The sequence below is a fragment of the Haplochromis burtoni genome, unplaced genomic scaffold (genome assembly GCF_018398535.1).
Source record: "Haplochromis burtoni strain Fernald_Lab_line unplaced genomic scaffold, NCSU_Asbu1 Contig_315, whole genome shotgun sequence".
Taxonomy (NCBI): Eukaryota; Metazoa; Chordata; class Actinopteri; order Cichliformes; family Cichlidae; genus Haplochromis; species Haplochromis burtoni.
This window is the reverse complement of record NW_024582676.1, coordinates 531,744-549,566: the sequence shown is the minus strand read 5'-3', so window position 1 is coordinate 549,566 and position 17,823 is coordinate 531,744. Positions and strand designations below refer to the sequence as shown.

At 39.2% G+C, this 17,823-nt stretch overlaps 1 protein-coding gene across 5 annotated transcripts in view; it reads right to left on the bottom strand.

Moving 5' to 3' along the window:
- Positions 1 to 17,823, bottom strand: part of grm8a (glutamate receptor, metabotropic 8a) — a 281,453-nt gene that overhangs the window by 59,845 nt on the left and 203,785 nt on the right. For all 5 annotated transcript variants that reach the window (XM_005941599.3, XM_005941601.3, XM_005941598.3 and 2 more), the window contains one exon: positions 239 to 442. In XM_005941599.3, the coding sequence (XP_005941661.1) occupies positions 239 to 442 (204 nt within the window). The remainder of the gene's footprint in view (positions 1 to 238; positions 443 to 17,823) is intronic.

Below are 17,823 nucleotides of genomic sequence, written 5' to 3'. Positions count from 1 at the left end.
CACACACACACACACACACACACACACACACACACACACACATAAATTGCAGTAAGTATTACTGGAGGTTAGCATAATCTAAGGCATTTTGTTTGAATGGTCAGCATGTAATTTTTTTTTTTACTGGGATAAGAATGCTTTTAAAAGCATATGCACCTGAAAAAGGTTACAATCGTTGAAAAAAAAAAAACCAGCATTATATTGGATCCTATACATTTAAACCAAGTGGAAAACTTACCATTGAAGTTGACAGCGCGGATGTGGTTGAGTAGCTCTTTACCATCAATATTGTTGGCCATCCGTGGACAGAGGCCTGGGTATCCGTAGCAGAGCTCCCGGTGCATGCGGTGCAGAGCGTGGGCCATGGCATACACTGCATCCATCACAAACTGAACCTTTCCCTCTTGTTCATAACTGGAGTCACGGCCAACTTTTTCTAAACCTGAACAAGAAGAAGAAAAGATGTGCTTAAAAGGGAGAGAAGGAATATTAGAAGTAAGATAAAGCACATTAACTCCCAGGGGACTCGTTTTAGGTAACAATCAAGGTATGGAAATCCATAGCAACATACATTCCACCTGCGTCTACCTCTCATAACAGATCAGCGGGGAGCTATAGGGAAAAACTTGTGTGCAATGATATAAAGTTACAGCATACAGAAGTAGATTTCTTTAGGCCATATATCATCCATCACCCCACATGAACTGAAAAAAGGAATCATATGCTTCAGGTACGAGATGCTACGGTTGTGTGGTGAATGGCATTTGATGCTTTGGGTAAATGTGAAACTTATTCATGGCCTTAAATTACTTTATGATAATCATTCTGCAGTCTCGCCTTGAGTCTGTTCTAATAGGGAAGCCTGGCACCTGACCTGTATAGCCAGTCGTGTGCCTACTGTCGTCTTCACAGTGCCAGGCCATCACCATTTGTCACAGCTTTTGCTTCTGTTTGTGCTTTGTCTTCTGTATAGCCCATTTATGTCCTATTATATTCCATGTACACCATAAAAAAGCCAATAGTCAAGTGGTGACAGAAAAATAGAAATGTATAATGCAGGTGAAACAAGATCTACAATAATGGCACCAAAGCACGTAGAGGAAAGTGGGCAGCGGTTGGCTCCAGAAGGACTGAAGAAAGAGATGAAAGAAAGACAACAGGTAAGAAATAAAACGAAAAAGAGAGTTTAGATGAAGAGAAACTTTAAAGGAATGAAGAGAGACCAAATGAGAGATGAAATCTTTGTGCAAGACAGGTTGACCAGTAGACAGGCAACGGGGCACTCAGCATGACAATGACAAATAACTCCTCTCAGTCCATTCTCGCCCTGGTAGCAAAGAAAGAACAACATGTTCCTTCTTTACATCTTCTGAACCACTGATAATGGCATTTCTGTGTATACAGGAAAGGCAAGAAAGTGTCTGGTGGGGACAAAATAGACTTTATCCTCTTTCCGACTAGTCACACAACCATGTGTTGAGCCTTGACATGTTTAATTTACTTATAAGTCTCTACTTTTGGCTTCACATACAGTTATTAGTCTTCAGTGTATACTACCATTTAGGTCCGCTTTCTGAGCTTATCTTACTGCTGCAGCCTTATTAGTTACTGCAGATTAATGTTTAGGTTCATTAGCTGCTGATGAATATTTGAATACTTACATCTGGTCTTTATGCTTGCATGCATGTACAAAATACATGCATGCATACAATCCCTGCCCTGACATAAATATGTGCCAATGCTCAAAAGCATGCAAATGGTCTCCAAACTGCATTTTCTTTGAGCGGATTTTATGTAATGACTCATTAGCATAATGAGCTAATGAAAAAAGAAGAGAGTGAAAACCTCCTTGATGCATTAAGATGAAAATCAGTAATTGAGTGTAACATTCATTTTCTCTGTTTTCATCAAAAAGTTCAAAGAGTGGAACCACATAACATCCTACGTTCATTATCTTCCTTTCTCGCGCGATATCTGACTTTATGTGATATATTCTTTGTTCTTGTTTCTCTATCCTTATCTCTCACTTCGACCACATTCTCTCATATTCTCTCTTTCTGTCCTACCCCTCCGTTTGGTTACTAAATCTACTGCATCTATCTTGGCTATGTTCACTCTTTTTTTCCTTTTCTTTTTTTCTTTAAAAGCAGCAGTCACCTTCAGGCAACACAAACCGAATCAAAACCCATCTGGGCTGAGCTGAATTAACAAGACCAGAGGCACCCAGAATCAATATTAGCATCCATAAGGAATTAATGGGGTCCCCTGAATAAAATCCAATCCACAGTTATGGAAGGCTGTAGGGTGCTTTGTATGCATGTCCTTATTCGTGTGTTTGTTGGTGCCTGTGGTGATGGGTAAGAACCCCAGCAGGAAATTAGTTAGCATTTTCTCCGGGCCACTGTGGTCCAGCCATACAGCTGATCACAATGCTGGCCTAAGAGTTGAACTTTGATAGTAAACAGGAGCACTGTAATGTGTGCGTATGTGTGGAGAGAGGAAAAAGACAGAGAACAAAGTACGCAGAAAGTACAAGTCTCTATCTTTCAACTGTAACGAAATTCTGTTCTTTTTTGATCCTGCAAAGAGGGCTAACACAATACTTTTTTTTTTTCTGCAGCACCCTGTTTTCTGTTACCTGTTTGGACACTCTCCCTCATGCTGAGGCAACTATTCAAACCTGTGGGTATTTATTTCATGACCTGTACACTGCTGGGTGGAGGAGGGTGCTTTCGGCAATATTGATTTTGTGTGTATATACGATGATGATCCGCCCGGCTTGAAAAAAATGCACATGCGGACAACTACCTGCCTGAGGTGTCAGACTGAAACTGGGGGTAAAAACCCACTGAGTTATTTCCTAAAAAGTATGGGGGAAAAAGGAAAAAAAAAAAAACACTTGTTGCTCAGAGCTGGCAGATATGCTGTTATGTGTATTACTGCCCTTAATTTGACATTTCATTAGAAAAGCAGCTGCACAAATCACATAACCTTTATTTATCCACAAAAGCATTCACCTTTTGGCCAACAACCTGCTCAACATTCATAAATACACACATTCACAGCTCAGTAGTCACTGAAAGAGAAGAGAGCTTTTCTCATTAGCATCTCAAATTCTGGCCACAAGCCCAGTTTTTGAATCTCACAGCCAGAGCTACAGTCCTGTGCAATAGTCCTGAGTCACCCCTCATTTCTTTATATTTTGCTTCTAAAGAGTCAGACGTTCTTGTAATTTTGAAGTGAACAATGTTTCTCCAGGCTTTCTGTCTGCCTTTCAACACTTTTCTTTGGACATTAGCTGTTTGTTTAGTCCAGTCCTTGTATTTTACCATTGTTAGAGGAATATATGTTTTTTGTTTCCTGAACCACTTAACAATGCTCTATGAGGACAAAAAGAATCCCAAACTTAAAAGATGAACCAGCGTTGTGTCTACACATCAGGCAATGAATGACGAACCAGTTTAAATCGTATACTTAGGCACAGCCTGTTGCAAAAAGTATCTACAGCAATCAAGAGTATCTGAAAGATCCAGTAACAATCTGGCACAGGACCTGAGAGATGCATCTGGCCCTCAGATCCATCTGCTGTTTACTGAAGCTTCATCAGGAATGGTTTCAGTCAAAGGGTGGCTGTCAAGAAGCCAAATACCTAGTAACATCAGGTTTTGATCCACCATGCAATATCATCTTGATCTTAAACACACTGCCAGTCATGGACACGTACACAGAAAAACACACAATTGAACATTACCAGTCATGGATTGGCCTCCCTAGAGTCTGGACATCAACATTATTAAAGCAATGTGGGATTATCTTGACAGAGAACGGAACAAAAAGGAGCCAACACCTGGAGAATGTCCTTAGGACTTTGAATGTCCTTCAGGAATCCTGGCGAATTATTTCTGAAGACTAAAGAAATGACAAGAAAGCTGACTTACTGAGTTCAAGCTGTGTTAACAAATAAACGTTGTCATACCAAATCTCAACTTTCAAACTTGTTAGAATTGCATGCATGTTTGAACATGTTTCAATAAATCATTGCACCTATTTCCTATTTCCCAATTTTTGCTGATTTCCCTTTCATTTTGTTTGCTAAAAGAATATTTACAAATCACATTTGATTGGTGTCAGGCTAGTATGCATCAAACTATACTACTAAAACCCAAAAGTTTCTTAGAGCTTTTAAAGTCTTGTCTTGCCCTGAGGTTACTCTGGTAACAGCCTCTGTAATGTGACTGATTCTCGTAAGCTCACTTGAATCCTGATGTGTGCAGCAGGGTGAGGTACACCACATTCAACTGACTGTGATGTCTGTGAAAACAAAACCCAAAAAGAAAAGTGCAGCAAGGTGAAACAAATGTATCTGTGTGGCTTAAGTGATGTGATGGGAGTCCATTTATTGTTCTTGTAACCAAATTCAAGGAAATTAGAACAGAACAGAGTGAAAATTGATTCAACATTAAATAGAAACACTGTAAGTTAAAACCAGATTGTATTTTATCCACTTATATCCACCAGGTAAAAAGTACAAAAAAAGTATATCATTTAAATTACAGGCTGACATACAGTGTATGGCCCAGCTACACACAACACCTAGAGAAGCTGCTCAGGCATGGAAGCCCATGCTATGAGAAGTGTGTGGTGCATAGTTTGTGTGCTGATGTTAATGCCAGGAGAAGTCTGGAACTCTACAGTCAATCAGCAGTTCATATAATGGAGTCCATATAGTGTAAGTAAGCACTTATCGGGGCGGGGTTTTGTTGTTGTTGTTGTTGTTGTTTTTTGAATATTCACTCCCCATACTGCACATATTCAATTTTTTTAGGTTTATTTACTATTCCTAACATTTCCTCAGCCAGCAAGGAGTGCAGAAAGGTGAATATGTTCAGCCATAGTGCATCAAGATGACTTTAAGCAAAGGAAAGACAGACAGAAATGCCATGTTTTATTCATTCCATTAATCTCATTGGTGTAGTGAAAAGCTGAATCACTCATTAAGATGGTTGGCAAGCACATAAACAGCAACGTGTATACATGCACAGGAATGCAAAAAAGAAAGAATAGAGTCAAGCGCCTTTAGAACTGGTCAGCTGTGAGATACAGTTAAGAAACCTGTGTTTCTAAGAAGAGTGCATTTTGAAATATACCTAGACAGCCTCCCAAGTCAACAAAAGTACCTTGAGCTGTCTAACGTTCCACCATAATTACAGATCTAATTATGCTAATAGTCTACAAACAAAGCTAAACAAGACATTAATTAGTAAGCCCTTTCACAGCAACATACCTTTAAATAACATGTCTGGCAGTGGTGCACTGAAAGTACATCTTTTTAGCAACAGTTGTGCAGCTCTTAGAAAACAAACTGTGGTCAGTGACCATTCGCAAGAAAGAAAAAAGACACCTGAAAAGGGCAGAGTCTTTTCAAGTGGTTTCACAATTTAGATAAAAATAGCGGCATGTTTTTTAGACGCTTTGGCCTTTAAAAAAAATAAAAAATGAAATACAAGACTGCTAAATGCTGTCTTTTCTTCTCCCCTGATTTGTGCCTCATTGCATGTAACTTGTGTTTTATGTCTTTCTGAACATTAAAACATCTCCTTTTGATGCATCGCTACAAGTACGCATGCAGTTGTTGGCATTCAGCATTTGTGCAAATTCTCATTCAGAGAAAAAAAAAGCACAACCAAGTAATGAAAGTATTGTACTTTGAGCCATAGATCAACATGCCATGTAATAATGAGAATTTCTCTCTGCTGTTCTTATGAGATGTGAAATGACACGATGCATCATTAATCAGTATATCGCAAGAAAATGCAATCGTGCCTTGAGACAGTTAAATGACTGTTGCTGTTATGAGTAGTGCTAACTGGGAAAACACTACCGTGTCTGTTTCCTGGGATTGCGTCAGGTGTTGAAACCGGAGCAACGGGTGTGTGTGTGCGTCTGAGTGTGTGCAAAGTACAATACAATACAGCTTTTATTGGATGTGTCTGCCCATTGTCTGCAGCCAGTAACAGTGTGTGATATGTATGAAATCCACCCATTTAGTCTCTGCACGTTATGTGAGCAGGTGCAAAATCAGAACTAGAGATTTAGCTGAGGCTTTAAGACCCAATTACGATATTCAATATTTAATGTAGTGCAGTCTTGTTTTTGTATCAGTGTGGAAAACAGCAGACAACAATAAAGGTGAAGTGGAGGCAGAGAAAGTGATGACTGGACAAAATGTTTGCTTGCTGAAGTGAATTTGCACACTTTATTCCATTTTGTAGCCAGCAGCTGCTAAATGCAATTCAGCCTTTCTGTTCACTGTTAATGACATCAGAGACCACAGGCAACTTAGTTGGTTGGCGCCTTGGTAAACGAGGATTTGCACTGAAAACTCTGGGAGGCAAAAGGACAGATAAAAAGTAACTTTCGTGTCTCATCCAAGATCTGCAATCCGAAAAGAAAAAACAAAAATGCATGAGCAAGCAATCATCTCCATATCTGCCTCCAAGTCATTTTCATATTTCGTGGTTGATTATTTGTTCTTGTTACATAGGCACTCGGGCCGACTGCTGTGATCTGATTCTAGATCTGTACAAATTCATTACTCATCTTGGTTCTGTTTAATAAAAGCTACAGGCATGTCACGGCAAAAAAACATGTTCAAAAACCAATTTTATGATGAAAGTTTTGTTTGAAATTGAGATGATCTGCTATTTGTCGATCCTGACACCTGCTATTACAAACTGAATGCTAGCATAAAAATGTAGACTTTAAAGTCTCTAAACTACAAAAGAAAAGGAGTTTTAATAGTCAAGACCCTGCACTTTAAAGGGGCCTTTGAAGATTAAGTTGTGGTGATATTTTTCATCATTTTCGTTTTCTTTTAAATTGATACTGCGTTATAAACAGACCTCTCCAAACAAATCTTAAACTCGGCACTTCAAAATCAATGCAGAGGTGGTGATACTTTGAATTCTCTTATTAGTAGTGCAAGTCAAAAGACAAGATATATATGTATTTCCTTAGGAGTCAAAGTAAGAAGCTTACAAATGAAAACACCTTTTTTGCAGCATGGTCGGGGATGATAGTGATTTGAAGGACTTTAGTATCTCTTCTGCGACAGATTTTAACATAATAACAGTCCGAGAGATCGGCTGAAACCTCTGGTCACCAGTGTTGGGACGGTTACTTTTGTATGAATGAATGTATTCCACTACAGATTACAGAATACATGCCCCAAAATGTATTCTGTAACGTATTCTGTTACGTTACTCAATGAGAGTAACGTATTCTGAATACTTTGGATTACTTAATATATTATCATGCTTTTTACAGCTACATGAATGTACTATTGCTGTGTGATTTATTACTATTACTGAAGGTCCGCGGCTCCGAACCGTAGTAGGGGGACCTCTGGCTAATACGTCCGGTTTGTGTCGGGCTCGTAGCCGAAAAATAGCTTTACTTTTTGTTGTGTGGGTCAACTTTGCTAGCGAGAGACAGAGAGAGGCGTTGAAAGGCTGCTCCAGAATTTACTGTTTTGGAGGAAAACACGAACACAGTGCACAGTCAAGTCTTGATAGCGTACTTACAACATGGCTCGTCAGGCACTCTTTTTGGCTGCAGTGATTATTATATTTACATGCTTCCAGCTCCCGTTTCTGCTCGATGACAACTCGTACTTTTCCTTTTTCTCCCTCCCTCGCCCACAGACACATAACGGGTATGACCATTCTCCCTGCAGCACGGACTACACTACCAATGAGGCTACATTCTTTAGCGCTATGTCTGTAACACTCTGCCTATTGCCTTTATATTAAATCATTTGTAAAAAAAGATTTCCTCATCATGAGACGCGAGATTGAGACACGGGCATTAGGGCCTCTTAATGCGTGTTTTGTTTGGGTTTCCACCGGAGTTTTGGAATTACCAAAAATGGACAGACAAGGAGGAGACAGAGGTGTCGTTTGGTCTTGCTTCCCTGAATTGCCAGGGAGCACAGCCGTTTATTTTCCAACAGAAACACACCACCGCTAACCAAACTGCTCGGCATAGCTTAGCACAACAACAACAACAACAAAAAGGCGCTCTCTCACCCAGGAAACACACAGTCGCAGAGAGAGAGCGTCGCCCTGTAACCATGGCAACCGTAACGCTGCCGCCTGGAACAACCAATGACTGTAGAAAGCAGTCATTGGGAACAACAGAACGTAGCTGTCAAACAAAACCCAAACAGTCCTGACCCACGACAATATGAAACAGGAAAATACCGCCGTGTAATCCATTTATTTCAACAAAGTAACTGTATTCTAAATACCACCTTATTAAACGGTAACTGTAACGGAATACAGTTACTCATATTTTGTATTTTAAATACGTAACGGCGGCACATGTATTCCATTACTCCCCAACACTGCTGGTCACTATGGAAAAATGTGTATTAGAGTGTGCTTCACCAAAAACCTACTTATAATTTCTTTGGTTACTAGCAGGTTGTGGTGGTTGTCTGTACTTAGCATAGAACGTCAACACTCATCAACTGTTTGTTGAGCTACAGTGAACCTGTGAAAAGTGGGACAAACACGGGAAATAGAGATCGTTGCACCCTTCAAAATGTTTTCATTTCAGCGCTATAGTGTGCACCGCGTGTTTCACAGTTTCACTACTGCTCAGCAAGGATCTGCAGACAAGTTGGTGCCTTCCATGCAAGCTATGGGTGCAGCAGTGTATATCTCTTTGTAACCATTTTTCATCTACCAACCACTAGCTAACCATTTGGGGAACAGACATTTTTTATAGTGATCTACATATGGTTGCCCGGAGTGTTGCTAACCGACTAATCTCTTGGTCTCTGTGACTGGGGCATTTGCAATCAATTTCACAGACAGCGAGCAATCCCCAACAACCACTTGCTGACCTGCCAAGCAATATAACTTGCTAAGCAGTTGCTAGCCCTGAGTGATTGGAGTCTTTAAAAGGCAATCATGAAATAACTTTATATCGCACTATTATATTATACTGTTTAGTTATACAAAAGTAATATAACTATTCACATTGTGAAATGACTGCCGATGTTTTGACTGACTTTCTTCCTGACAGCTAAGGAGCTACTGGCTGTATTGACGGCCATTTTTCAAGTCTGCTTTGTGGGACTTCTTCACGATTACATGTGTGATTATCCATAATATTCAAAATTGCAATAAATATTAACATACCTACTTACTTTAAAATTAAAATCCTTCTCTACACAAGAAGGATTAAGATTACAACATGGGGGGGCTGTATCTTTTATCCTACTATTTTCATGATATGAAATAAAATAAAAAAAATTGGGAACAGCAAAACCTCTGAAATGCATGTTTCACTGCCTTGCTAGTGAAGCGAGTTCCTTGTCTAATACAAACATAAAGCAATACATGAAATCATCGAGGTGAGACTAATGCAAGAATGCCAACTGGCTAAATGCTTTGATGGATGCCTTCATAGACCAGTGTGCTGGGCAGATTTTCTACATGCAGTGATTGATGGCAACACAGCTGACAGACAGACTAATGATGTGAACAAGCTCCTTAATTAAACATCAATTTGCAGCACATATTCAATTCCCTCCTTCTAAACTCTCAACAGCTAGCAAGTATTTTACTCTAGCTTTCTTTTCTTCTGAACCACCACCTGACGCCCCCATCCGCCTTTCCTTTTCTGTAGGCAAATTGGCTTATAAAAATATATGAGAAGGAAATTTATTTATGAGCCCTGGAATGATGCAACCTAAGTTCAGATGTTCATGAATACATTTACATAAAGGTTGTTTAATTAGCTTTTCTCTCATTTATCAACGATGGCTCAAAAACATCCCAAAGATGACAGCATAGAGTGATGCTGCCCACACACACCATAATTCAGAGACATTTATGAATCAATATTGTTAAAATATAAAACTACCACTCTGCTTAAATGCATTTCTCATATTTCTCATATTTCTTAACATACAAAAACCATGCAAACCATATTTGACTGGCTTAGATCTTTGAGGCTAATCTACCAAGGAAGACATGGCTAATCAATAAGAAAAAAGAGCAAATGAGCATCAGACAGAGATCTGCTCTACATGATTTGACAACAGAGCACTGAAGCCAAGGCTTGTGTCAATACACTGCTGCATAAATACCAGTCAGTGGCTTCAAGCCTGAGTGCAAGTATGAGTCTGTGTTTGTACAATTACATCTAAGAGTGTGTGCGCCTGTGTGACTGTGTTTGTTTCATAACTGGTGCCTCGTGTGTGGGATCGAAGCTTGATGTCAAATGTTATTTGACACATGTCTGTGTAGACTCTTCAAATTTACTGTATTGATCCAACAACAAATAAAGAAGATGCATAGATGAATAGAAAAGTATATCTGTTTAAAAGTTATCAATACAAAACAGATAGAATAAGAGATAAAGAACTTGGTTAAAAGTCCCATCACCAGGCTGGCTTTAGGGTGGATGACTAGATGAACAAGTTCCTAAAAAAGACATTTCAACCTCACTACAGTTTGGGAAGCATTCTAATAGCTGAAGTCTCAAATTAACTTATTAATAATTGCACCTTCGTGCAGCAATGCTGAGATTTTTAGAAGTCAATTACCTGATCAGAGTTTACTCGAGCAGCAACCTGTGTGAGTGAAAGGGTGAGGGTGACATGTCAAGCATGAAGTGACATGAACTGCACTTCCTGGAAGAACAAGCCAGAGCTGGCTCCAAAAACAAGTAAATCCCCAGAAACCTCAGTGTTAAAATATATTTTGTTGTTGTTGTTGGTGGTGGGTTTTTTAATTGCAGATTGGCAAATTTTCTCTTAAAGCTGTACTGGAAATGTCTTTAGTTTATGTAATAATCACATCACTTTAGTAATAGTAGTAACACTTTCTGTACTTAGTATAGAAAGCTCACTCTTGACATCAGTTGTATGCATGTGGGATGTGATCACAAGTGGGGCCCAAGTTTTATTGCACCTTCACAGCAGACTCGTTTTCCTCTTGAGGGCTCTGGACATCCTGTTGCAGAGGAGATGACGGTTGGTCGGAACTGTTCCTAGACTGAAGAGATAAGGATTCCTCAGGATTTGTTTGGGAGGTATAAAAGGGTTCAGGGTGATGTCTTTCCCTCAGAAAAACGTGTTAGGTGTGTGATCTGAACGTTTTTCTCCACTGCAGTGTTTTTCTTTTCTTTTCTAATAAACCTCACTTCAAAAGACAAGCTCGTTTGTTGGTTGCAGTTTTATTAAAGATTTTCCATAACAAAGCATAAAAGGTGTTAAGGTTTTCAAGGAGTCGGGCATCTGACTGACAGGCGGCCTTCAATGCCACTAATTTTTGTCACTGATTAGGACTCTCTACCCAGTTTGTGTCGGTGCCTTTTGGAGTATTTTGTATTGCAATTATCTCAAGTTGTAAATCTTGCTGTGTCCACTCTAAAAAATCAGAAGTTGAAAACTCAAAACATCAAACAATTTGAGTCAATACTTGAGTTCTGACTGTTGTTGATTTTACAGGAGTTCTGGGAACTTTTCTTGTGAGGGTAACAATAACATTTTTGGTTTGGTGGAGACTTTTACACAAGACACAAGATATATTTCTTGATCACTCTTATCCAGGTTTTGGACCACCACACCTGCTTGTGACCACCTAGCATGACCTTGAGTTTGAGTTGCCTCCTAGTTGCAAAACAAGGACTTTTAGTGTTTTAGGCAAACATGTTGACTCTTACACTATTGAAACCTATACGCAAACCTTTCAAGGATATTAATGTTGCTTGTACTGTAACTAAGGAAATGTAAATAAATAAAATGAAGAGGCCACAGCTCATATTTTTCCGTAATGTAAGGGTTAGCACATTCACCTCACAAGTATAAAGATCCTTGTTAAAACTGTGAGAAAACACACAGCCAACTCCAGGTTGGGGAGGGTGTCACAAGTAACTGTCAAGTCCCTGCTGGTCCCAACCCAGGATAAAATAAAGGATTGCATGTGGGGTCAAAATTTCGCCCAAACCAATCATGCAGATCAGTCTGCTGTGTAAAGTAAGGGGCCAATGAAAGGCAAAATGATGCAAAGCTTTCTGTGACTGACACAAAAAGTGTTTTGTTTAGTTAATGTGGCAGAGTTTGGTTTGTAGCTCAGCTGCAGGTGTCATGGGAGGCTGAGCTCCATCACCTAATCACCCATCTATTGTCTTATCCTTCTCAGGTTTGCAAGGTGGCTGGAGCCTATCCCAGCTACCATAGAGTGAGAGGCGGGGTACACCCTGGACACGTCGCCAGTCTGTTGCAGGGTTAACACAGAGAGACAGACAACAATTCACTAATTAAGCTAACTCTACTAACTACATGTCTTTGGACTGAGAGAGGAAGACAGAGTACCTGAAGAAGAATTCATGCAAACATTCGTGTTTTCTGTTTTTTCATCTTTTTCTTTTAACAGCATGTTTTTTTTTTATCAAATGAGTAAACACAGTAGAAATTAGATGAAGTACACTAAAACCTTTGTGTTCATTACACTGCTTGTGTGCATAAGCTTGTTTAGCCATCTCCTTACTAATGTCACAGGTTTGCCTGTTCTCGGTAATTGACTTGCTAAACTCAATGTCACTGTTACTTTTACCGGCAGAAATAACACCAGAGCTCAAATGAGCAAGCATTTATTAGATATGTGGCATTTTGATCCTGCTGCTGCTCCTATTCTCATATTTCCCCTCTCTCTTCTCAGACCTGCTGTCAGGCTGCAGTGAGAGTGTTGTCTGTTTTATAAAGAGCAATTCGTAGCAGAGCACCCTTTTTCATGAATAATGTGATGCCACTGACATATGTGGCTAATATATATTACACTCTACATTATTGCTGGTATATATTACTGCTGATGGTACACACAGCTAATATAAATTATTCATTGGTCATTATTCATATCTTGCTGAATCACTGTCCTGGCATAACTTGGCTATGCACACTAGCCCTTCCTCTCTCTCCTCAACTTTTTAAATTTCCTTCCCTTCTTTTGATCTCTCTCTTGCCCAGCTTTCACTTGACATATAAACAAGAATTTCATGAATGTTTTTTTTTTGTTGAAGGGATGTGTGCTTCATGTCACCGGACCTTCTCCCTTCCCACCCTTGAACAAGCACATTTATAAACACACTATAAAACACAGAAAGGGGAAAGCTATGGAACAAAAAGAGGCAGGTGGCAGAGAAAGAGCACAGTAAAGCTAGCGAGACAGCAGAGAAAATATATCAAACAAAACAGAAGGATGGTGGGAGCTAAAAATAAAAGCTGGAGTGAAAGATGATAGATAGACTTTAGGTTTATAAAAGCAAGGTCAATAAACAACAGAATAAGAGACGTGAATAGCTTTAAACGACAAATACATTGAATATAATGCTCTGACACACAAACATACTTGCTGTTAGTTTTTTATATTTACAGTGCTGGTACTGTATTTGTGTCACACAATCAGAAACAAGTTTGCTGTGAATCTGGATCAGTAATATGATTAGGTGCATTTGATTTAGCTGGGTGACATTAGCACTATTAAAACTTCTCAGTTTTCCAAGACCTGCATGGGGGGGGGTTTAAAAACTTGGGCCTAATTTTTATAGTGTTGACCTTCATTCTTATCAGCTGTGTTAGTACTAAGCAACTACTGAAGAGTTGAGAATGTGACAACGACACAAAAACTTTGAGAAATGGACAAAAAAATACAGAAAAATGGCTGCTGTAAAATTAAATTGCTGATAGTTATATACTTAGAAACAGTATGACATAGATTATATAGGTAGCAAACAAGTGGGCAGGTAGCTAAAAAGAGAGAGAGAATCTCAGACTTCCACTTGTCTGGAGAAGTATAACGAGAAAAGACTCTATATATGTTCATTGCTATTAGATGAAACTCACAATATATATCTATTGAGCCAGATAACACTAGGTAAACCACAGGTCTGGCTTAAAGACATAAAGATCCAGATCGCCTATGACTTTCTTCCCCTAAATCCATATAAAAATAAGATTATTATATTTGGGCCTAAAACCGTAGAAACATGGTATCTAACCACATTATTGGTCTCCAATAACACTATAAGGAATCTTTGAGTCATTTTAAAATATGTTCTTATATAAACACACTAAACAAATATGTAGGACTGTTTTTCAAAACAATGTTAAAATTAGGCACATGCTGTCTCAGAGATGATGAAGAAAAAGGAAAAAATGCATTTACTAGTTCTAGTCTTGACTATTGTAATTAAATATTATCTTATAAAAGAAGCATCCCTTCTTTTAAAAGTTTCTTGAAAAGGTTCCAGTTAATCCAAAATACTGCAGTGACAGTACTGCCAGGAATGAGAAAGAGACACTTTTTCCCCACCATTAGCTTCTCTTCATTGGTTCCCTGTTAAATCTATTCATCCATCCATTCATTTTTTTCTGCCTATCCAATTCAGGATGGCAGGGGGGCTATAGGCTTTCTCAGCTGCAATAGGATGAGAGGGTACACCCCAGAGAGGTCGCCAGTCTGTCCCTGTTAAATCCAAATCATCACATGCAGACTCTACAGTACTATATCGTCCCAGCTGAAGACTTTGTTCTAAGATAGCAGGCTTGCTTGTGCTTCCAAGAGTTTCCAGAAGTAGAATGGGAGGGCAGAGCTTTCAGCTCTCAGGTCTCTCTCCTGTGGAACCAGCCACCATTTCATATTCAAGAGACAGACACTCTTTCTACTTTTAAGATTAAACTTAAAACTTTCCTTTTTTGATAAAGCTCAGAGTTAGCCCTGAAGCATCCCGTCTTTATGCTGCTATAGGCTCAGGCTGCAAGGGGACTTCACATGATATACTCAGCATTTTTCTATTAGTCTTCTCTTTTTACTCCCAATGCATTGCTGCTGCATGTCTTTAAATTGTGTCTTCACTCCCATAGTTTGTGTCCTGTCTCACTATGCTTTCTTCCCTTTCTTTTCTTTTCTCTCATCCACCAACTAGTCACAGCAAATGACTGCACCTCACTGAGCCTGGTTATGCTGGGGGTTTTAGTTTAAGAGGGAATTTTTCCTTCCCATCGTTGCTTGTTGAGCATGTGATTGTTGGGGTTTCCTCTCTAAAACTGGAGGGCTTACCACACAGTAAAGAGGCAACTGTTGTGCTGTGATTTGGCATAAATAAATAAACTTGAATTGCATTATAACCTCATGTCAATTTTGTCTTTATAGTTTATGTCCAAAACTCACTTCTGCATCTTTCCATTTTCTTCCATAGACAGACAACCATTCGTGCTCACATTCACGCCTATGGTCAGTTTAGAAGCGTCATTTAACCTAACCAAATGCATGTTTTGGGGCTGTGGAGAAAGCCACAGTACTCAGAGACAAATCACGCAACCAGTCAGCTAGTGGCTTCAAACTCAGGACCGTCTTGCTGTGAGGCAACAGTATTAACTTCTGCATCATCGTGCTGGCCAACATCTCAACTCATGACATGAACATGTTGAGGTAACAATGATCATACAAATACATTATATTTTATGTGCATACTCCTGCCTCCTAGCCACATTTTTTCATTAGTGGACTTTTTTTTCCTTCCTCTACAATGAGATTTGGGTCTCATCAAGATGGATTACAGTTTGTGTGAGGCTGTGATACAACAGTGGTAAATGTGCAGTTCTCTACTTATTTATCCAATGCCAAAGTAGTGGCTATGATTGCAGCTCACCCATACAGTTTCTCAATATAAGAATCGAGGCACATGTTACAAGCATGCTCTCTATCGTAGGACTGCAAGTCATAAATCAGCTACCACATATGCACACAGAGTGCATCATTGAGAGCTATAGATAACCATGTCCTCTGCAAGAAAATGAAAAAGGATCATTTCACTGCAGCTAAATGACACTTCATCTCACCTACTGAAAACTAATGTTGGAAGGAGTCATATAGCACTGTCTGTTGCTGTCTGTGTCTCACAGTCTGCAATCTGTCTGTCTGTGCCTGTCTGTCTCTAATTGTCCATCAAGCTCTCCATCTGTGCTCGTCTCCATCCTTCAGTCTGTTCAGTCCTTAGGCCTTTTCACAGGGGAGGGAACAGTTTATTCAGCCTGTGAGCCTAATAACTCTCCTTCCCCATCGACCTCGTTAGGATATGGTCTATTTGTAGTGAGTGAACATGTGTTTGTACGCAAGGGTAAATGTGTGCATGCTGGGCTAAGTCAGGATCTCATTAACTTCTGGAATGGTACTGTGCTTCTCCCACAGACAGACACATGCACACATCGCTAGTGTTGGATGAAGGCTCTGTGTCTTTAAAAGCATGACTTTTGTACCAAGTAAGAAAAGCATTCATGCATTCAGAAAACAAGGGCATCAAACTAGCCAAGGAGCCTTTAGAAGATAAATTCCTCATCAACAATACTCTATAAAGTATTAATTATTTATGTTAAACTGAGGAAGTATAAAGCTGTGTGTGTGTGGTGTGTGCAAGCATTTGATAATCCTCTGTGTTTGCCTATTAAGTAGGAAGGAAGTTAGAGCATAACCTTCATTAGGCAGCTGTAAAAAAAGCTACAGCATTATGGTAATTTTGCTAATCAGGAAAACGGGCGAGAGATGAAACTGTTATTCTTTTGTTTTTTTTCCCTCACAGAGTACTATACATGCATCTTTTTAAGCTTTTCAGGCTTCTTCTCACCTGGGTAAGAGTTTTGGGCTCTCTTCACTGTGCCCCAGTAAATTCTTATAGATGTGACCTCTAGTTGTTTAAGATACTGAGTCATAAACCTCCAATGTATCAATATTTCTTATAATCAAGGTCTTTTCCAGGTGTAATGTGAGGCAGAGGGAACTCCAGGAAATCACAATATTTTATAAATTCAGATCAGTTCTCCATTTATTGCACATTTATATAATTAAAAATTGGTTCTAATAATATACCTGGTGTGTATTCATTGAATTGTGCTTTGCTTCATAGGGTTTTAACTACCTGCATTTGCACAGCGGGCTTTGCCCTCATTTAATAGAGATAAAACATCTCTGAATTAGTTTTCCTGGACCCATTAAAAACAGCATGCATGCAACTATAATTTCACGTAAAATAATAATAAGCTAATATAAGGAATGAAAGTAGAAACTACACAGCTGCATAAAATATATATTATGTATTGCTTTGCAAATAAATACTACATAGACTAAGATATTACTTTTATTTGCCATGTTTACAGTGTAAACAATAGATTAATTTTCTGGCCATACAAATTAGGATGAGAACAAGAGGCTGCAAAACGGTGAGAGTGTACAGAGGAAAGGCAGGCTCAATTCAGAAAAAAAATAACATAATTTAAAACTGTTATTGATTTGCAAAGGGAGAAAATAATGTCAGACAGGACTCCTACAGGCAAAAATAATATTGTTATTTCCTTCTCCGATAATTTATACTCGGAAGTATGACTCTATTCTGGGACCTCCTCACTCTTCCACATGCTGAACCTGAAAGCCAGAGGCAGGGAGACCAGCAGCAGGAACCTGTATGGGGCAGGCTTCAGTGACACATGCATGACATTGATTGGGTCAGAAACAGCATGAACAGCAGCTGGAGTCAAGATGGATTGCAAAATGGTTTGCAGATATGCAGAATCTGTAAGCAAGCTTGCCAATTAGACAGGTAGAAGGCTACTGCGCTTGGCCTGAACTTATGCTAGGCTAAGGAATTCAAAAACCCACACTGAGACAGCATTACTGATTTTCACCTTTTCAACGTTGACAAAAAAAATAACACTTTAAACTTGGATTTTATAGAAGAGAAAGAAATGACAGATGC